The sequence below is a fragment of the Dipteris shenzhenensis genome, chromosome 1 (genome assembly GCF_047967505.1).
Source record: "Dipteris shenzhenensis isolate YYH24624 ecotype China chromosome 1, Dip_SZ_1.0, whole genome shotgun sequence".
Taxonomy (NCBI): Eukaryota; Viridiplantae; Streptophyta; class Polypodiopsida; order Gleicheniales; family Dipteridaceae; genus Dipteris; species Dipteris shenzhenensis.
The window spans coordinates 5845509-5861300 of NC_141596.1; the positions used below are offsets into that span (position 1 = coordinate 5845509).

Sequence of the window (15792 nt, forward strand, 5' to 3'; positions counted from 1 at the left end):
TACAGGAGGAGGAGCTCCTTGACTCCGAGTTCGCAGATGACACTACGCTATATGTGGATGGCTTTGCGACGGCTAGCTTGGAGAGGGTCGGAGGGGCCTTAGCCAGGCTTCCGGAGCTCGCATAAATTGGACCAAATCCGTTGGTTTCTTCATAGGCTCGGAGGAAACTCAAGAGGTTCGAGATTGGGGAGCTGATTTTGAGCACGTTACCTTAGCCTGCCAAAAAGAGTGTCATGCGGAAGCTCTTATACTGAATCTTTGCCAAACTCTCGCTTGCAGGTCGTGCACTAGTGGTGAATCAGGTACTCTTAGCCAGAGCCTGGTACATCACCTCATGTTGGCGTTCTCATCAGGGCTGAATGGGGTAGCGACGACGCCTAGTACAAAACTTCCTCTAGTTAGGATCGAATGGAATGTGCAACAGTACAGCCAGGATGGACTTGTAGACAGTGATCTTGCCACAGATGCAGGGGGGATTTGGCATTATTGACCCAGAGATACAGAGGAGAGCCCTCTTGCAAGCTAGTTGTGAGAGGCCTTACTCCGAGTGAGGAACTCTAGAAGCTCCTACTCCAAGGGGGCTTCTTGGGAACACACCTCGCATAGGGGCAGTGGCATCAATCCTATAGGTGGATCTTCTCTGAGGCTCTGTTAATAGGGAGGGGCTCTCCATTGATGCGGAGTCTCTATAGAGTATAGCAGAGATTGTCAGATGGACTCATATGGGCTAGGCTGCCTTGTAGAGAGGAGTTTAAGAGGTAGCGTCTCATCTCGCACCCAGATGTCAGAGACCTAGAGGGGCACATGTTGGGCCATATCGGATGGGCATAGTGGGATAGTGGACTGGCCATATCTTGTGGGACATGTAGACGACATTCTAGAGAGACAGAGGCCCATAGATAGGCCCTCTCCTACCTCCAAGTAGTAGGTATCAGCATGCAAGAGATTGAGGAGGCGATCCTAGACTCATGGTGGGAGGGACTATGGAGGCCCTAGACCCCCCATTGCTGGTCAGGATAGTTCTCGTGAACATGGGTACCACTCCGGAACCGCTTTTTTCGAGAGTCTCTTGGTTCCCCTCAGTCTCGTTTCTATTGGGTGGGACCAAGAGCCTCATTGTAGGACAATTGGAAGAGGAGACATAGATGGACCTAGAGGACCTGGAGTGGCAGAGGGTCAAGATTGTGGGTCACTTGGGCAGGACTAGGTACATCGATCCCTCCATCATCTTATCGATCCTAGAGGGAGCAATTTGGTGCCTTTGGATTTGGAAGGGCAGATCCTTGGGCGACCTTCTGTGGGACCCAAGGAGTGGTTTTAGCGCGTCCCACATAGGGCACTCACGGACCAGATAGAGGAGTCTCCTTCTCGTATACCACTCGCATTGGGCGTCATCTACAACTGGAGGCAACAGCAAGGTCCCCTTTGAGGGAGTGCCACTGCCTAGAGTAGGATATCCCACGAGAGGTCATAGGCCGATTTCGGCCCCATCTCTAGACGAGTTTGCACCCTCAGGATTGTTGCTAGCATGCAGAGGATGAGCAAGGATTTCACGTGGGGGATGGTGGCCTGACTCACAGAAGGGAGGCCACGCCTTTGTGATTGACCCTGTCACGCCGGCTTATAGGATACATGGACAGCAGGTATTCCGGATTGAGATCCGTGATGCAATTCAGCACACCTACTCACACCCACCAACTCTCTTGGAGGATGGTGTATGGGAGACCGTCTCTAGCATCACTACCTGGAACGTATGGGTGGCCAGATGTAGCAGGGTGATGGGGGACTAGTCGACCCCTCCGATGGCTACTCTGGTAGCCATCTAGCAAGATATCATCTTCACATGCGCGCCATTTGGGAGCCCAGTACTCCAGGCTCGAGAGACCTCGAGAGGCGAGAACGTTTTTGTCAAACATGGCTAGCAAGAGTTTTCTACACCTTTTCCACGAGGGGTATTCGTTCGACATATAGACCACCAGCATGGCTGCTAGCTCCTATTTCGGACTCTCTATAGGCGATGATCCGTGAGATCCGAATCCAATGGTTGTTATTGTAGCTGGCAATCAACTCTTTTCTTTGTTTTCATCGATAGTTCCTATTGGAAGCTGGTTGTATGGTTTTTTCAAGCATTAATAGAATTTACTTCTTGCAAAAAGAAGAAAAAAAAGTTATGGTTAGATGTAACATTACCTCAACGTTTCGATATTAGAGTGACATGGTAATATGGCATAAAATTTTTATTGATAAATTATCATGTAGCTTTTGCCACGTAGTCCTTGGACGAGTATCAAAGATTCCAAATAATGAAAGTAGTATTAATGTTTAAACAAAAGGATCGTCAAAACAACATTAGAAGTTCTCTTTAGCTTGAACAAAGGTGTAATTATATCTTGCATTAATATCATATTGTATACTTCATTGGGACTTTAGGTTTGGTTATGGATCTTCCACACCATATAGCTAAGGCTCTCAAGCCATGCAATTGCAATGTAGTATTTTGAAATCACAACTACTAATGCAAACACTTGTAATAGGCCCTCTCGATGGAGAGAACATGGAATGAGCATGCTAACTAGCAATAAGTAATAAAAGAGGTCAAACAATTTCAAGCCAATTCTTAACATACAATTATCGTGCATCTAGTGCAATCTCATGACCTGGCAAAAATGATGCCTTGTATTCCATTTCCATTTCGTAGAGCTAAGAATGAATTGAGGAGGATTGATAAGCAACCAAATGACTATGACACATTTCTATTTCCTCTTCATGCTTGAAAAAGACTCATCAACTCATAAATCTATAGTTTTAAAATGCCCTTCTGTCGCTTAAGTCACGAGTGGACATTTTCATATACTTTGATACTCATGGATTACTGTTGCTAGAGTAATTAATTACGCTTTGATACTCATGGATTTGTATTGCTAGAGTAATTAATGAGTTTAAAAACCCTTAAAAAGGTACAACTTCTTAATAGCTATCAAGCTAACCACTCTCACTGAAGCCATGCATATATGTACATCGAGCCAGGTCTTTAAACTGATGTCCATCCTTTGTTTTACATTTATGCATGTGCATCATTGCCCATGTACAATGCATGAATATGCTTGCACACGTACACCTGTGTCCATAACCATGTATGATTATGTTAAAACATGGGTAGATGTTGGCCACGCAAGGGTATGAGCTTCTACACACATAAATAACTCTTTTTGTTTCTGTGACATTATAGAGAACTCTTGTAGTTTTATACATTGTGTGCAAACATTACTAAAATGCATCTCTAAATTTAATAGAAATATGGAGGAGGAGCAAAAGCTGTATTTCGAGTAGAGACACTTCAAAATTGGCTGGTTTCTAATAATCGCACAGGTGATTGTGTGCTCAAGGCTTTAGTAGAGTTTAATATATATTTGCTTATTCATTCTAGATCTAGCCTCACCGCCTTCATATTGTTAATCTAAATATTTTTTTAAAAATTTTACAAAAGTTTCCCTAATATTATAGAACATCACAGTATTGACAGGGATCATTTGATCCCGACACTTGTCTATGAAGGTAAAGGGGATCTATCAAAGTAAAGGGGAGGGCGGATGTTGCTTGAAGCAATTATAATGAACAACGATCACTTGTAAAAAAAAGGACGAGGCATGAATTTAGAAAAATCATGTAGAGAAAAAACAGTATGATGTCAATGCTATGATATGATCAGGTCCAGAATACAATAAAGCAGTGGATAACTTCATGAAATCATGTGCTGCATATTGTGTTGCTACATGCGTCTTGGGTATAGGAGATCGACATAATGACAATGTTATGATCAAAAGAACAGGCGAATTCTTTCGTATCCTCTGCTTGAATCCACTTAAGTTAAGCAAAAACCTTTAGTGATTTAGATGTATTAATTAATGATTACTACCATAACCACCCTGAAGATATTGACTTTGGTCACATCCTCGGACACTTCAAATCCAAATTTGGCATAAAACGAGAGCGAGCTCGATTTGTAGTGAGAATACCTCCTTTCTTCCCAATTCAAATGTAGATTGTACATATGTCCAGACCATATTCACCCATTAAATATATTACTACATATTTTCATGCAGTTTACGCCAGATATGGCATATGTCATGGGCGGCCCTGAGGATGACCGCTTCAAACAATTTGAGGAATTGTGTGGACACGCTTTCAACAAACTTCGTGAAAGTGCTCATCTCTTGCTTAATCTTGCTCACTTGGTAAGTCTATATTTTGTACAACTAATTGTTAAATATGGAAGTACCTTGGACGTCCCTTGAAGCCCTTTGTTGGAAATATCTGTAGATGGTCTCCAGTGGAATACCAGAAATTGCAACACCTCAAAATGTGTACTATCTTCGTGATATCCTTGTACTGAACTTATCAGAAGAAGATGCAAAAGAGACATTTAAACAGTGGATAATGGAGAGTTTACAAACAACAGCGACACAACTAAACTATGCCATACATACTTGGGCGCATGGTTAAACAACAGGGATCTCATGTTCTCCGAAATGCCAGATTTCTTTAGAGAGAAGGCTTCCTTGCTTGTGCTTAAATAAGCACATCTTACCAATGGCCATTCTCCCGTGATCCTGGGAATTCCTCAAAAAGGGAAAGGTTGTGTCTAACCATTCCTGTCTGAGGTATTAAACTTAGTATAATACACAGAAAAAGTGTCAATGGTAAAAGTAACTATTCTTTATTTCCATCGTACGTACTATAAATCATTTGATGCTCAACAGAAGAAAGCATTTCTAGATCTTATTGCTGATTTATCTAGTATACTTGCCAAAGGCCTGTCGTCCCCAACTGGTCCTGGTCAATGATATTTTCAATGGATATGCCTTACACAATAAGAAAGTAAAAGAAGGATTCTATAGATTTAAATAAGGGGACATGGAGCAAGGCCAGTCAAAGTCTGAAGTTACATTGAAGGTAAGACATTTAGAGTTTTGCAACCACACTTTGCAAAGAAGAAAGAAAATTAAAAATGTTTGGTCTCATTAATAGCACTACCTTTCAAGCATTGGCACACATCTTGGAGAGCTGTCCATGCTTCAGAGGTGGTATCAATCAGTTGAATGTGTGGAATTACACCGTCTGAGGTTGCCAATGTCCAATAATCATGGACAGCCATGGCATCACAGTATCCTTCAGCTTCAGGTCCATCTCTATGTTTGCCTTCCAAATCTTCATAGCCATTAAATGGCTTCTTATCTTTATCTTCCAGAGAGGATAGTAGTCCATCCAATTTTCCATTCTCCCCAAAATCGTAAATGCTCACGTTTGAAGCCATACTGAAGAAACTGAAAAGACAATACTAGCTGACAACATTGTCCAATCTCAACCTCACGAGAGTCACACCTGTCTGACTAAATGCCTGCCTTCTTGCAAAGGTCTCATCCTTCAGATATCGAGGTAAATCACTGAAGGACTTCTGGCTCTGATACAATTTAGGAAAAGATGTGACAAGCTCATTACAACCTAGCCAGCAAAACAGGATGCTGCCAGAATCACTTCACACTCAAGATCAACTTTTAGTCGACACATGTACAGAGGTGCTACAAGGAGAGACACACATCTGAAGAGAGACACAAAACTAGGCAGGAAAACTCAAGTGTATATAAAGGCCCACCAGCTCAAACAATATCAACAACAAAAGATCCCCAAAGGTACCTCACATCTGTAGCCAAGTCTCCCAATAGATGCGTACCGAAAAGTGATGCTGGATCTGTCCTACTCCAGCTGGTAGAGTTCCTTCTGCTGCTTGCTTTCTCAAAGCTTCAATTGCTGTGGGGGGCTCCCTCCGACCTTCCATGCTAAGACCACCCCTTTGAGCACGTTTATAAGTGAGGGGCTGCTATCCCCCACCCTGTCACCGGCCAACCAACCTGCTGCTGCCACCTGTTTAGGGCCCCATTGACTGCTCAGATCTGGCAAACCTGCTTGCTGCATGCCGAACTGTTTGCAGGGCTATAAGGCCCCCATCCCTCCAGTCTACTCTGGGCTCACAAACAGCCCCAGCCATGGGCCTTTGTATGCCACCTATGCTGGCCATTCCTGCAGCCCAGATGGCTGTGCATTTTTCTCATGCACGAGCCCTTCATGATGCTCTAATGCCAGCGCCTCCTGCTGCCCATATGGCAGCCCTTAGCTAATTTCAATGTGCCCATGTTGACCCCTCCTGCTTGCGCCCGCATCGCACACCTCACACACATGCATATTCCACAGGTGTAAACCCCTGTGTCCTCCTCCAATGGGCCTCACATATGAAGCATGGACCCTACTAACCCAACACTGGAAACCTCACAAGAAGAGACAGAAGTAGACCACCAAGGCTGTAATGTGGCTACTACCAAGGCTGTGGCTACTACAAAGCTGCTTGAGAAAGAAAAATGCTAATAAATTGATAAATTCCTACCTAAGAGCAAGGTAACAACAGACTTTAGGGTAAGCCAGTAACGCAGTGTTTCTTGCATTAACCCACTACTCCTATAGTCGTGCCTCATCACAAGGCACATCTTTCTACATTCACAGTAAAGGTTTTCCTTTCAAAATGTGTACATTTTTCTAATGCTTACAACAATTTTGAAGACATCATAGAGAGTAACAGCGAGGCCCCTGTGATACAACTCCTCTCACATATAATACCCCCAAAATTCTGAAGACAGATGATAGAGAGTAACAGCGAGGTCCTTGAGATACAACTCCTCTCACATACAATCATGGACTCCAGATAATCATTGACATCATATTAAAAGTTCAGCAATATTGCTGAACCTTTGAAAATGAAAGCCCATCGAAAATCCTTCAAAGTTTACTGTACCAGGCCTTGCAAGAACAAAAACAGGTAGCCTAGCACAGTTGTAAGGTAGTTACCGCAGGCAACTCACAGAAAGCAAGCGCCGATGGTAGACTACGAGAGCTGTAAGGTAGCTACTCCAGGCTCTACAGGGCCACTGAAAAAAAGAAAGTGCTGACAATTTCCATACCCTTTGGCAAAATCACAATTACCATGAACCATGCCAGACTAGCTTAATCTAGGACTCCACTTAACGCTATCCAAAGCCTCTGCACTTCTTGTCTTAGCCTTCAACTACTCCCCAATCCCTCCAATCACTGCGTTCAGATGTACGTTGTATTTAGATGTAAAAAGTTCACAGATGTTGCTGGACCTTTGAAGATGAAAGGCAATAAAAATCCTTCCAACTGTACTGTACCAGCATTCTGTAGCCCTCGCAAGGAAAAAGGCAGTGACACTACCAGAGTTGTAAGGTAGCCACTGCAGGCTCTACAGGGCCACTGAAAGCAATCAAATGCTGATAATTTCCATACCTTTTTAAGCCACTGTGAAATCTACCTATAACTTCATAAGACTATAATATATCCAATCTTACAAATTAAATTTTTGGCCTGCCTGAAAGGTAGCCTCAGTGATGAAACTCATTTCAGAAGTGAAATTAGGAATTTTGATTCGAAAAATTCTTTACCCACTACTTAAGTCCAGATTTGGACATATTCCAATGCAACTACAGTCTAACTTAGACATAATCCCTCTCTCTCTTTTCACTAGAAATCCTCCTATTTTTTCTCTACTATCTACAATAAAAGTGGGGGGTGGAAATTTTAAATAGTATCAAAACTAAACTAAACTAAGCAGGTACCTAAGAGTAGATGACCTCCAAAAATATAACAAACCTACCAACTCAAAAGAAAAGCTCCCCACTTTGGATTTTGATTTCTATGTTCAAGGATTCTAAACATACCCAAAGCCAAAGATATAACGACTACAAAGTAAGGCAGAGTGAAGTTCTTGAATTATAGCCCCTTGTGAGAAGTAATAGGATTAAATTACTAAATTGAGAGAGAGAGGCACTCTTACTTGTGCAAAGAAAGAAAGTTTATTAAAGTCTTCGGAAGACCGATGGGTCTATGAGACTGAAAAACCTGATACAATGAGCTGTGGTAGTGGAGCTACTAAACGAGCATCCACACCAATGCAGAATGCAAAAAAAATGCAAAATGGCAGTACTAAGTCCTAAGTACAACATAGTCATATCTCGACTATATATATCAATCTCAGCATCATCGTCGGCATCATCATAACCATCATCATCATCATCGTCAGCAGCAGGACATCAAGATGGATGAGGCATAGAATTGGGGAGTAATCACTCCATATTTAGCCATATCAAAGATGTTTGAGTCAATCCAAGGCATTTATATGATATTCAACCAGGTGGTTGTCGTTTATCAAAAAAATCAATTTCTAAACCTAAAGAAGATTGCGTAATGCTAAGATCGAAGAAACTAGAACAACTTCCACTGGCTGTACAATTAATTTCACAAAACTTATCTTGTACATAAATTCCTTGAAGTTTGGTATGTCTAGGACGAATAAGTCACCTATGAATCTCCTAAATGACTAAGTTTATGAAGAACGATCAGATAAGTCTCACAAGAGATTAATCTTTGCATAAACCCAAATTTATAGGTGAAATCTACCACAGCCGCAAAAACCAGACATTGGCAGGTGGTGGTATTGTAGGTTAAGACAGACATAAAATGTATCCACCTTAATCTATAACGTCACTTTACTCTATCCAAAGTCTCTTTACTTTCTGGCTTAGCCTACAACTATTCCGAAATCCCTCCAATCATTGCATCTAGCATACTCCAATCGTACGATACCATTGCCAGAAATATGTCCAATGTAGATGTAAAAAGTTCAGCAATGTTGCTGGACATTTGAAGATGAAGGGCAATAGAAATTTCTTCCAATAGTACTGTACCAGCATTTGCAAGAAAAAAGGCAGGTAGACTACAAGTGTTGAAAGATAGCTACTCCAGCCTCTACAGAGCCATTGAAAAAAATCATGTGCCGATGATTTCCACAAGATCACATTACCATGAACCATGGCAGACGACCCGCCACGAAATTCACCACAGCCGCAAAATCCAATTATGGTTGAGGTATTTATAGTTTGAGCCAGAAATAAAATGTTTTCAGCTTCATCTAAAACTCCACGTACTTCTGTTCAGGTCTCTTCACTTTCTGACTTTATCCTACTATTCCCAAAAACCTCCAATCATTGCATCCAGCATTTGCGAACATTGCGTTGTCTCCTACTCCAATTGCACATTAAATAAGCCCCGGATTACAACCCACTTTGCTTACGTACTTCATCCCAGACAATAGGATGTTTGGACCTCTCTTCGGCAAATCTTTCATGCTTTTTTCTTCCCTATTTCTGGTCTTACGAGTGGTGATGCTGTCAATATGAGTTGTGCCAAATTCAAGTTTTGAGAGTCTACTGAAGAGAGTCCAGAGGACGGCATGGAACTGACCAACTTCCATTGATCCCCCTGTTGAGGACAAGGACTCTCAATAGTCTCGTATCTTTTTTTTTCTTTTTTTTTTTTTGCAAAAAGGAGACTTCTATTAAGTAAGAAAGAAACTCACTAGAGCAAGCTCTGTGCGGAAATACAACATGCTAAGAATGTAATGAAAACACCTCAGAGGAATGAGGTAGAAAGAAACCAAGGCTGAGGCTGAAAATGCCAAGTCAACCCTGTAGAAGTCTCAGAAAAGAAGGGAGAGTCTCTCCAATCTTTGAGAAAAGTAACTCTCCTGGAGAAGGCTGCTCGAGATGATCCTTGCATGGTCGCCCAAATGGCCATCAGAGTGTGTACCGTATCTGTCCAAGTACTAGCCAAGATCTGAGAAGGGTGAACCTGAGAACCCTCCAGGGCCTCAGTGCGTCTGGCTCTCCAAATGTGCCATGCTGCAATGCTAGCTAAGATCTCCCATGGAGAGTCAACCGAGGAATGAGCACCTCCGAAGAGAGTGGCCGGAACATCCTGTAGAGAGCACGACTCCACAAGATGTCGTCGGATGTGAAGAGCCCAAGAGGAGTCAAGTCTCTCAAAGAAGACTTGGGGCCCTGAAAGAGTGAGCCAAGCCACTGATCCCCAGGTCATGAAGAAGGGTAGGCAAACAAAAGTGCTGATAAGTCTTGCAATACCCTTCCATATGATTCTCGCCTATCTGCAATCCCAAAGGCAGTGCTGTACTGTCTCCACAGCAGAAAGGTAACAAGGGCAAGAAGGGTCAACTCCGAACCTAGATCTCCATTGGTTCATTGCTATCTCACCATGAATAGAAAGCCAAAAGAAGAGAGTGATTTTTCTATTTCGGTGGGATTTTCAGAGCCTTTGCCAAAAAAATTTCTGCAAGTCAGAAGAAATCTGCACGTCCTCCCAATGATGAGCTCTGGTAGGCCTCCAATCCTTACAGCTGAGCTGAAATTTCCTGGCATTACTGACCGTGTAACGAAAGAAGGGGATGCCCATCTCTCCGTGCCCTTCATCTATCCATTCCCATTCCCCAGGGATCCACTGCAAAAACTTAATTGGGACACCTCCATAGAGCCACAGCCTCCATGAGCCCAGGGCGATGAGAAGCGGATCAAGATCCAAGTACCACTATGAGAGAGAGCCATGCTCCATGAAGCCCACTATCCTGACTGGCTGAAACGGTATCTCTAACAAGATATAGTCTGTGGATCTAGACAGCCTGCCCCCCAAAGAAACATCAAAGACTAAGGCATCCTCATGAGTGTCACTAAAAGCAATCACCTGTAAAGGCACTCCCAATCTAGAAAAAGCCCCCATCCAAGTGGAGCAAGTATTAGGCATATCATCTGTTTCCACCCAATCCAAGGACAAGGCTACATCAATCTGTTGGACTCTCCCTGCACTCCCTCTAAGATTAAGAACCAACAGGAAGCTTCCTGAAGGCTTTCCATGCTCCCACAGTAGATGCAGGGCCCCTCTCCCATCTTGGCCACTGCATGTAAGGAGAAGCTCCAAGTGGTCTGCCATGCTTATCTAAAATACTGTCATTCCATATGATAGGCTACCTTTCAGTCTCTTCACGGGTGGAGGGGGGAATCCTGCGAAGAGTACTCCGAAAGTTGGCCCATGCTTTCAAGATAGCAACCATAAGAGGGGAAGAGGGAGATCTGAGGTGGACTGTGGTGAAAATGCATCTGATACTGTGTGTCCAATCCTCTCCAGAGGTGGGCGTGCAAGACTGTATGCATCTGATAAAGAAATCCTTCCAAGGCTCTTGCCTTAGCATAAGTCCTCTCACGATGACCTTGCAGAGTAGGGCTCTGCACTGTAGATCCGGGTCGATGATATTCAAACCCCCTTCTCTTGTAGGAAGAATCAAGGTCTCCCAAGCCACCCTGGCTGTAACATCAGTTGTGCCATCTAGACCACTCCATAAAAAGTTTCGTACCGGCCTCTTAAGCTGATTGATACAATCCCTAGAGTGGTACCAACAAAAGCATTACAAACCATGCTGTGGCTAGAAAAACCTGGTTAACCACTACCACCCTGGAAGCCAAGTCAAGTTTGGCTGAGCTCCAAAAAAGGAGCTTTCTTCTGATACTCTCCAACACTGGAGCAAACTGTTGTGAAGGAGAGATGCCCACCCCAACTTGACAGCCTAAATATCTGACAGAGACGCCCCTCTGTACCCAAGTGAAGCTAATATCATTACCCCAATCCGGGGTGTCATCATCGCAAATCCAAAAACCATTTAATTTATGCCAATTAATGTGTGCACCTGCAGCCGTGCAAAATAAATCCAAGGCTGTCCGGAAGGAAGGGAGTGTCCTAGGGAAAGCATAAAAAAAAACAGCCATGTCATCTGCCGACTCACTATCATCTCGTATCTTTTTTAAGTAGCTGGTTACAAGGAATCTATGCTACTAGACATGTGGCATAGACTTAGTTCCTTGTGACATACACTATACAAGAAGTCATGTGACCCAAAAAAAAAAACCTTCGTGAAAGCCATCTAAGCAGCCCCAGCATGTTTGCTTAAATAAACTGCATTGATTCGGGGTAAGATCCTTTATTTCGGAAGTCTACAACATAAAACATATCGCCCTTCTTAAGGCAATTCGAACCCACATGAGAAAACTGATTTCAGAAAGCCTAACAAATCTGGGCATGATTGAGTACAAGACTTTGGCGCGCTTAGAAATTTCAATATCACAATCGAACACAAGGACATAAAAGAGGGCGAGATGCCAAACACACAGAAGCAAGCAAAGCAGCACCGATGCATTCATTTGTTAGAGTAGACACCAAATCTTGTCTGACTGATCGCATTAGTAACCAAAAAACAGAGAAGCACTACGAAAACCTATTCAATCTAATTTACAACGCCTTGACAGGCGTAGAAAAGAAATTGACCAAAATTTCAAGACGTAAGCACGTTGAAAGGCCAGCGCGCCACCTGAAAGCTTCAGTATGCTTTAAAGTGTTTCGAGCAAGCTGGACCGAAAATTCATCAGGCGGGGGAGGGGGCCAAACCATTCTTTGGAAGTCGTCGCATCGACGTCCAATAGAAATAATCCCAGACGCGGATTCCTCTGCAATTCTCGCAGCGAGCTGCGTGCATGAACTCTGTTTATGATGACAAGGCTAAGAATCGTCTGATTTGACAAATACAGCGTGGTTCCAACCTTCCATCTAGAGCTCCTCTCTAAATCTTCGACTGTTAGTTATCCAATGACTGCAGCTCTCTCCATACGCGAGACACCCTGCAGCCAGATAGTGGAAGCACACTCTGATCCAGTGGCCGATCTCCTCTACAATCCCAAGAAACAGCTGCCAGATACCCCACAGTAACCCAAATACTCTCCACGCAGCAAGGCACGCCGATCTGTAAACCCAGTAGGGTCCCTCAAGCGGGAAAGAAGAAGCAGGAGTATCTGAGGCCAATGGGCAGGCGAGAGAGAGGAAGCAGCGAACTTCTACCGGTAAGTGGTGTAGCGCGATTGAAGGGGGTGACGGGCGAGAGGGATGAGCTCGGAGAGGGGGGTGGACTGGGGCGTGGGAAGGGGGGAGGTGCGGCACATGGGGCAAGATGCGTGGAGGCGCAGCCAGGCATCGATGCAGGCAGCATGGAAGGCATGGTGGCAATCGGGTAGAAGACGGAGCACCTCGCCATCGCTGTAGTCTGCAAGGCAAATGGAGCAAGCGCCATCGCCAGGCTGCTGTTGCTGCTTCTTCTCGCCATAGATGATCTTCGGATAGCTGTCCAGCGTTGCCTGATCGAGCCCTCCTATTACCCAGTCGCCACCAGTACCTCCTGTTCCATTGCCTTCTTCTCCACCTCCTCCTCCTCCTTCGCCATAGCCAGTCATCCCTCCTCCTCCTCCTCCTCCATTACCACCTCCAATTGCTTCCCTCGCCTCTCTTCTTCCTCCCCCCCCCGCCCTTCCTCCCACCATCTCCCTCCCATGCACCCTCACGCACACATACGATGCTAGCATGATCGTCGACACCAGTACCAGTATCCCCACCGCTATTGCTATCCCGTACCCCAGCCCTACTTTGCTCATGTTCTCCGGCGTGAGCATCGCCGCTGTCCCATTCTGGCTCATCCTTTTCATTCCCAGCGCGATCCCACCTTTTCTCCTCGCCCCAAATCGCTGCTTGCTTAAAGCCCAGTTGCCCATACAAGCTGCCCCGTGTGCTTCATGTCGTATTGCGCCCAGAATCAGGAGGATACCGGAATTGCTGCACTAGAAGGCTCGCTCCTGGCTGTGGAGTACTGGCTTGAAATTAAACTCGAACAGGAGGAGCCCTTGCAACCCATATTGTGCTAAGATTACAGAAGGCTAATGAGCACACAACCTCAGGATCATGACTTATACTCTAGCATCCGCAGACGTAGGAAAAAGGCCTTCCAGCATTGCCTGAAAGACGAGGATTTGTGTGAAACCTGGGTGTTACTTGCTCAAAACTGACATTCACCGACCCGCTAAAAACAACACAGCTGAGCTTAGGACGATGCCAACGATAAGATCGCCGCAGCAGCAGCAGCGGCTATGAGAAGGGCCCTAGGAAGAAAGAAACGAGGCTCGCGATGTGGAGTAAGTGCGTGCAGGGGGAGTTCTGAATCTTCTGAACCAGAACAACGGCAGTGTGCGGGAAATGAAGAGATGAGAAGTCCGAGTTAAGCTTTTCTAGCTGCGCATTGATGAGGGGGCGGTCCAAGGGCCGAGTGCCCAAGGGTCCACGGCGCAAGCAGCAAGCAGGAAGGAGGATTGAGGAGTCAGGAAGGTAATATTTAGTAAATTGCTCAGTGGACGTATGAACTACCTTTGAAAGGCATGAGAAACGGCGTTTATGCAGAGGGGGAGGAATGGGAATGCTGCAACAGGCCAGAGTATGAGGATTGCTCCATTGCCAAGGAAAGATGTGGGCTGATGAGAGAGCGATGTCCCTCCTCCTCAAGTGAAGCCTTGAGCCACTCTTAGAGCCAGTGCTACTCTCATCTCTCACAGGTGATAAGCGAAGAAGGTGAGCAGTATTGCCGGAGAAATGGCTCATGCTTACTTCTAACATCCATAACTTCCAGTCCACAGCTCCACGGATGGCTCAAACAGATGACAAGTCGCTCTGCTACTGAGACAATCATCAGCAGACGAGCAGAAACAGGTCAGGCCGGCATAGCCCAAGATCCTGATTTCCTAATAAATCTTATTTAGTCAGATGAAGCCTGCACTTGAAGGTGGTATATCTGTGTGCATGAATTTGTGAGAGTCAGGCTGACAGTTTGATGATGTCAACAAGATTAGCAGCAGTATCAGGCACTCGCCCTCCCCCTCCCTCTTGTTTGGGCAGACACACGGCTGCTGCACAGTGCTCATAAGTCACAACACACACAGTGCACACACTCACAGAAGAGAGGGCCATCTGGGACGTGCATGACAAACCTCCCTATGATCCAATTAGTTCTCGGGAGACGAGCTTGAGTGCGCTATTGGAAGTTGCAACTGCAAAATAGAACCTACGGTCTACCTCTATGATGGGAAGAAGCAAAAGCACACAACCCCACATCACTAGAGTAGCAGGGATAAGAGGAAGCCTTAATATGGTAATGTCTCTCTGACCCGTTCCGCATCCACTTTAAATTGCTAGTAGCTACTAGCACCGCTTCCTCAGAATTCCCAAGAGTTCATTTGACAGGCCAACATTGCAGATTGGGAATAGTTCATGCTCTTGGGATTGCTCGTTGCTCACATTGTCAACAGCTAATCGAGCCTCTCAAGTCTCAATCCCCACGCTACCTAGAGTTACCGACACATGGGGAGGTCCTCTTATCTTCTCGAATGAGCTTCACCAGCCTCTGCAACCCACTCCTCCGTGTAGAGAGCAAGCTAGAGAGAGAGGTTGGGCACATTTTCCCTTCCGTCTCCCTTCCGTTTGGAGAGTTGCTTGTCGAAAGGAATCACAATCACGGGCACATGCCTGCCTGAAGTTTGTTGGACTCCGTCGGAGTTATGGGCACATGCTCCGTGAGAGCAAGAAGGGATGAGGGGCAGCTTCTCATTGGTTGCCAGGTCCTTGCCTACCCTTACCTGCTTGTGCAGTCCAATTGCAAGGGTCAAGCAAGGTTTGGCCTTCCGTTTGGCATTCTGTTTGCCACATCAGCCCAGGCTGCCTATTGGGGGGCTTGAAAAAGGTGTCATGTGCCCAGGGTGAGAGAGAGAGAGAGTATAGGAAGCTGCACCCTCCCCATGGAAGTGAGGTTTTCACTATTCAACTATGATTAATATTATGTGCTTGAATAAGGGACTTGGGAAAAGCATAGAGACTTAGCAAATCAACGATCATTAAGCATAATTTGCAAACAATTATATAAGATTACATGAACTCTCAATCAATCATGATTAGTTGAATAGG

General features: G+C 44.9%; 2 protein-coding genes across 2 annotated transcripts in view; one reads left to right on the forward strand and one right to left on the reverse strand.

Moving 5' to 3' along the window:
- LOC147905289 (uncharacterized) overlaps positions 1-4503 on the forward strand; it is a 75923-nt gene extending 71420 nt beyond the window's left edge. Inside the window, exons 9-14 of the mRNA XM_087378893.1 lie at positions 3294-3369; positions 3505-3555; positions 3710-3784; positions 3894-4006; positions 4104-4235; positions 4321-4503. Of these exons, the coding sequence (XP_087235019.1) occupies positions 3294-3369; positions 3505-3555; positions 3710-3784; positions 3894-4006; positions 4104-4235; positions 4321-4503 (630 nt within the window). The remainder of the gene's footprint in view (positions 1-3293; positions 3370-3504; positions 3556-3709; positions 3785-3893; positions 4007-4103; positions 4236-4320) is intronic.
- Positions 4504-12205: 7702 nt separating this feature from the next.
- LOC147905290 (RING-H2 finger protein ATL67-like) lies at positions 12206-14267 on the reverse strand. The gene has a single exon (XM_087379340.1). The coding sequence runs from the start codon at positions 13557-13559 to the stop codon at positions 12852-12854; it is 708 nt and encodes a 235-aa protein (XP_087235466.1). The 5' UTR covers positions 13560-14267; the 3' UTR covers positions 12206-12851.
- Between the last annotated feature and the right edge of the window lie 1525 nt (positions 14268-15792).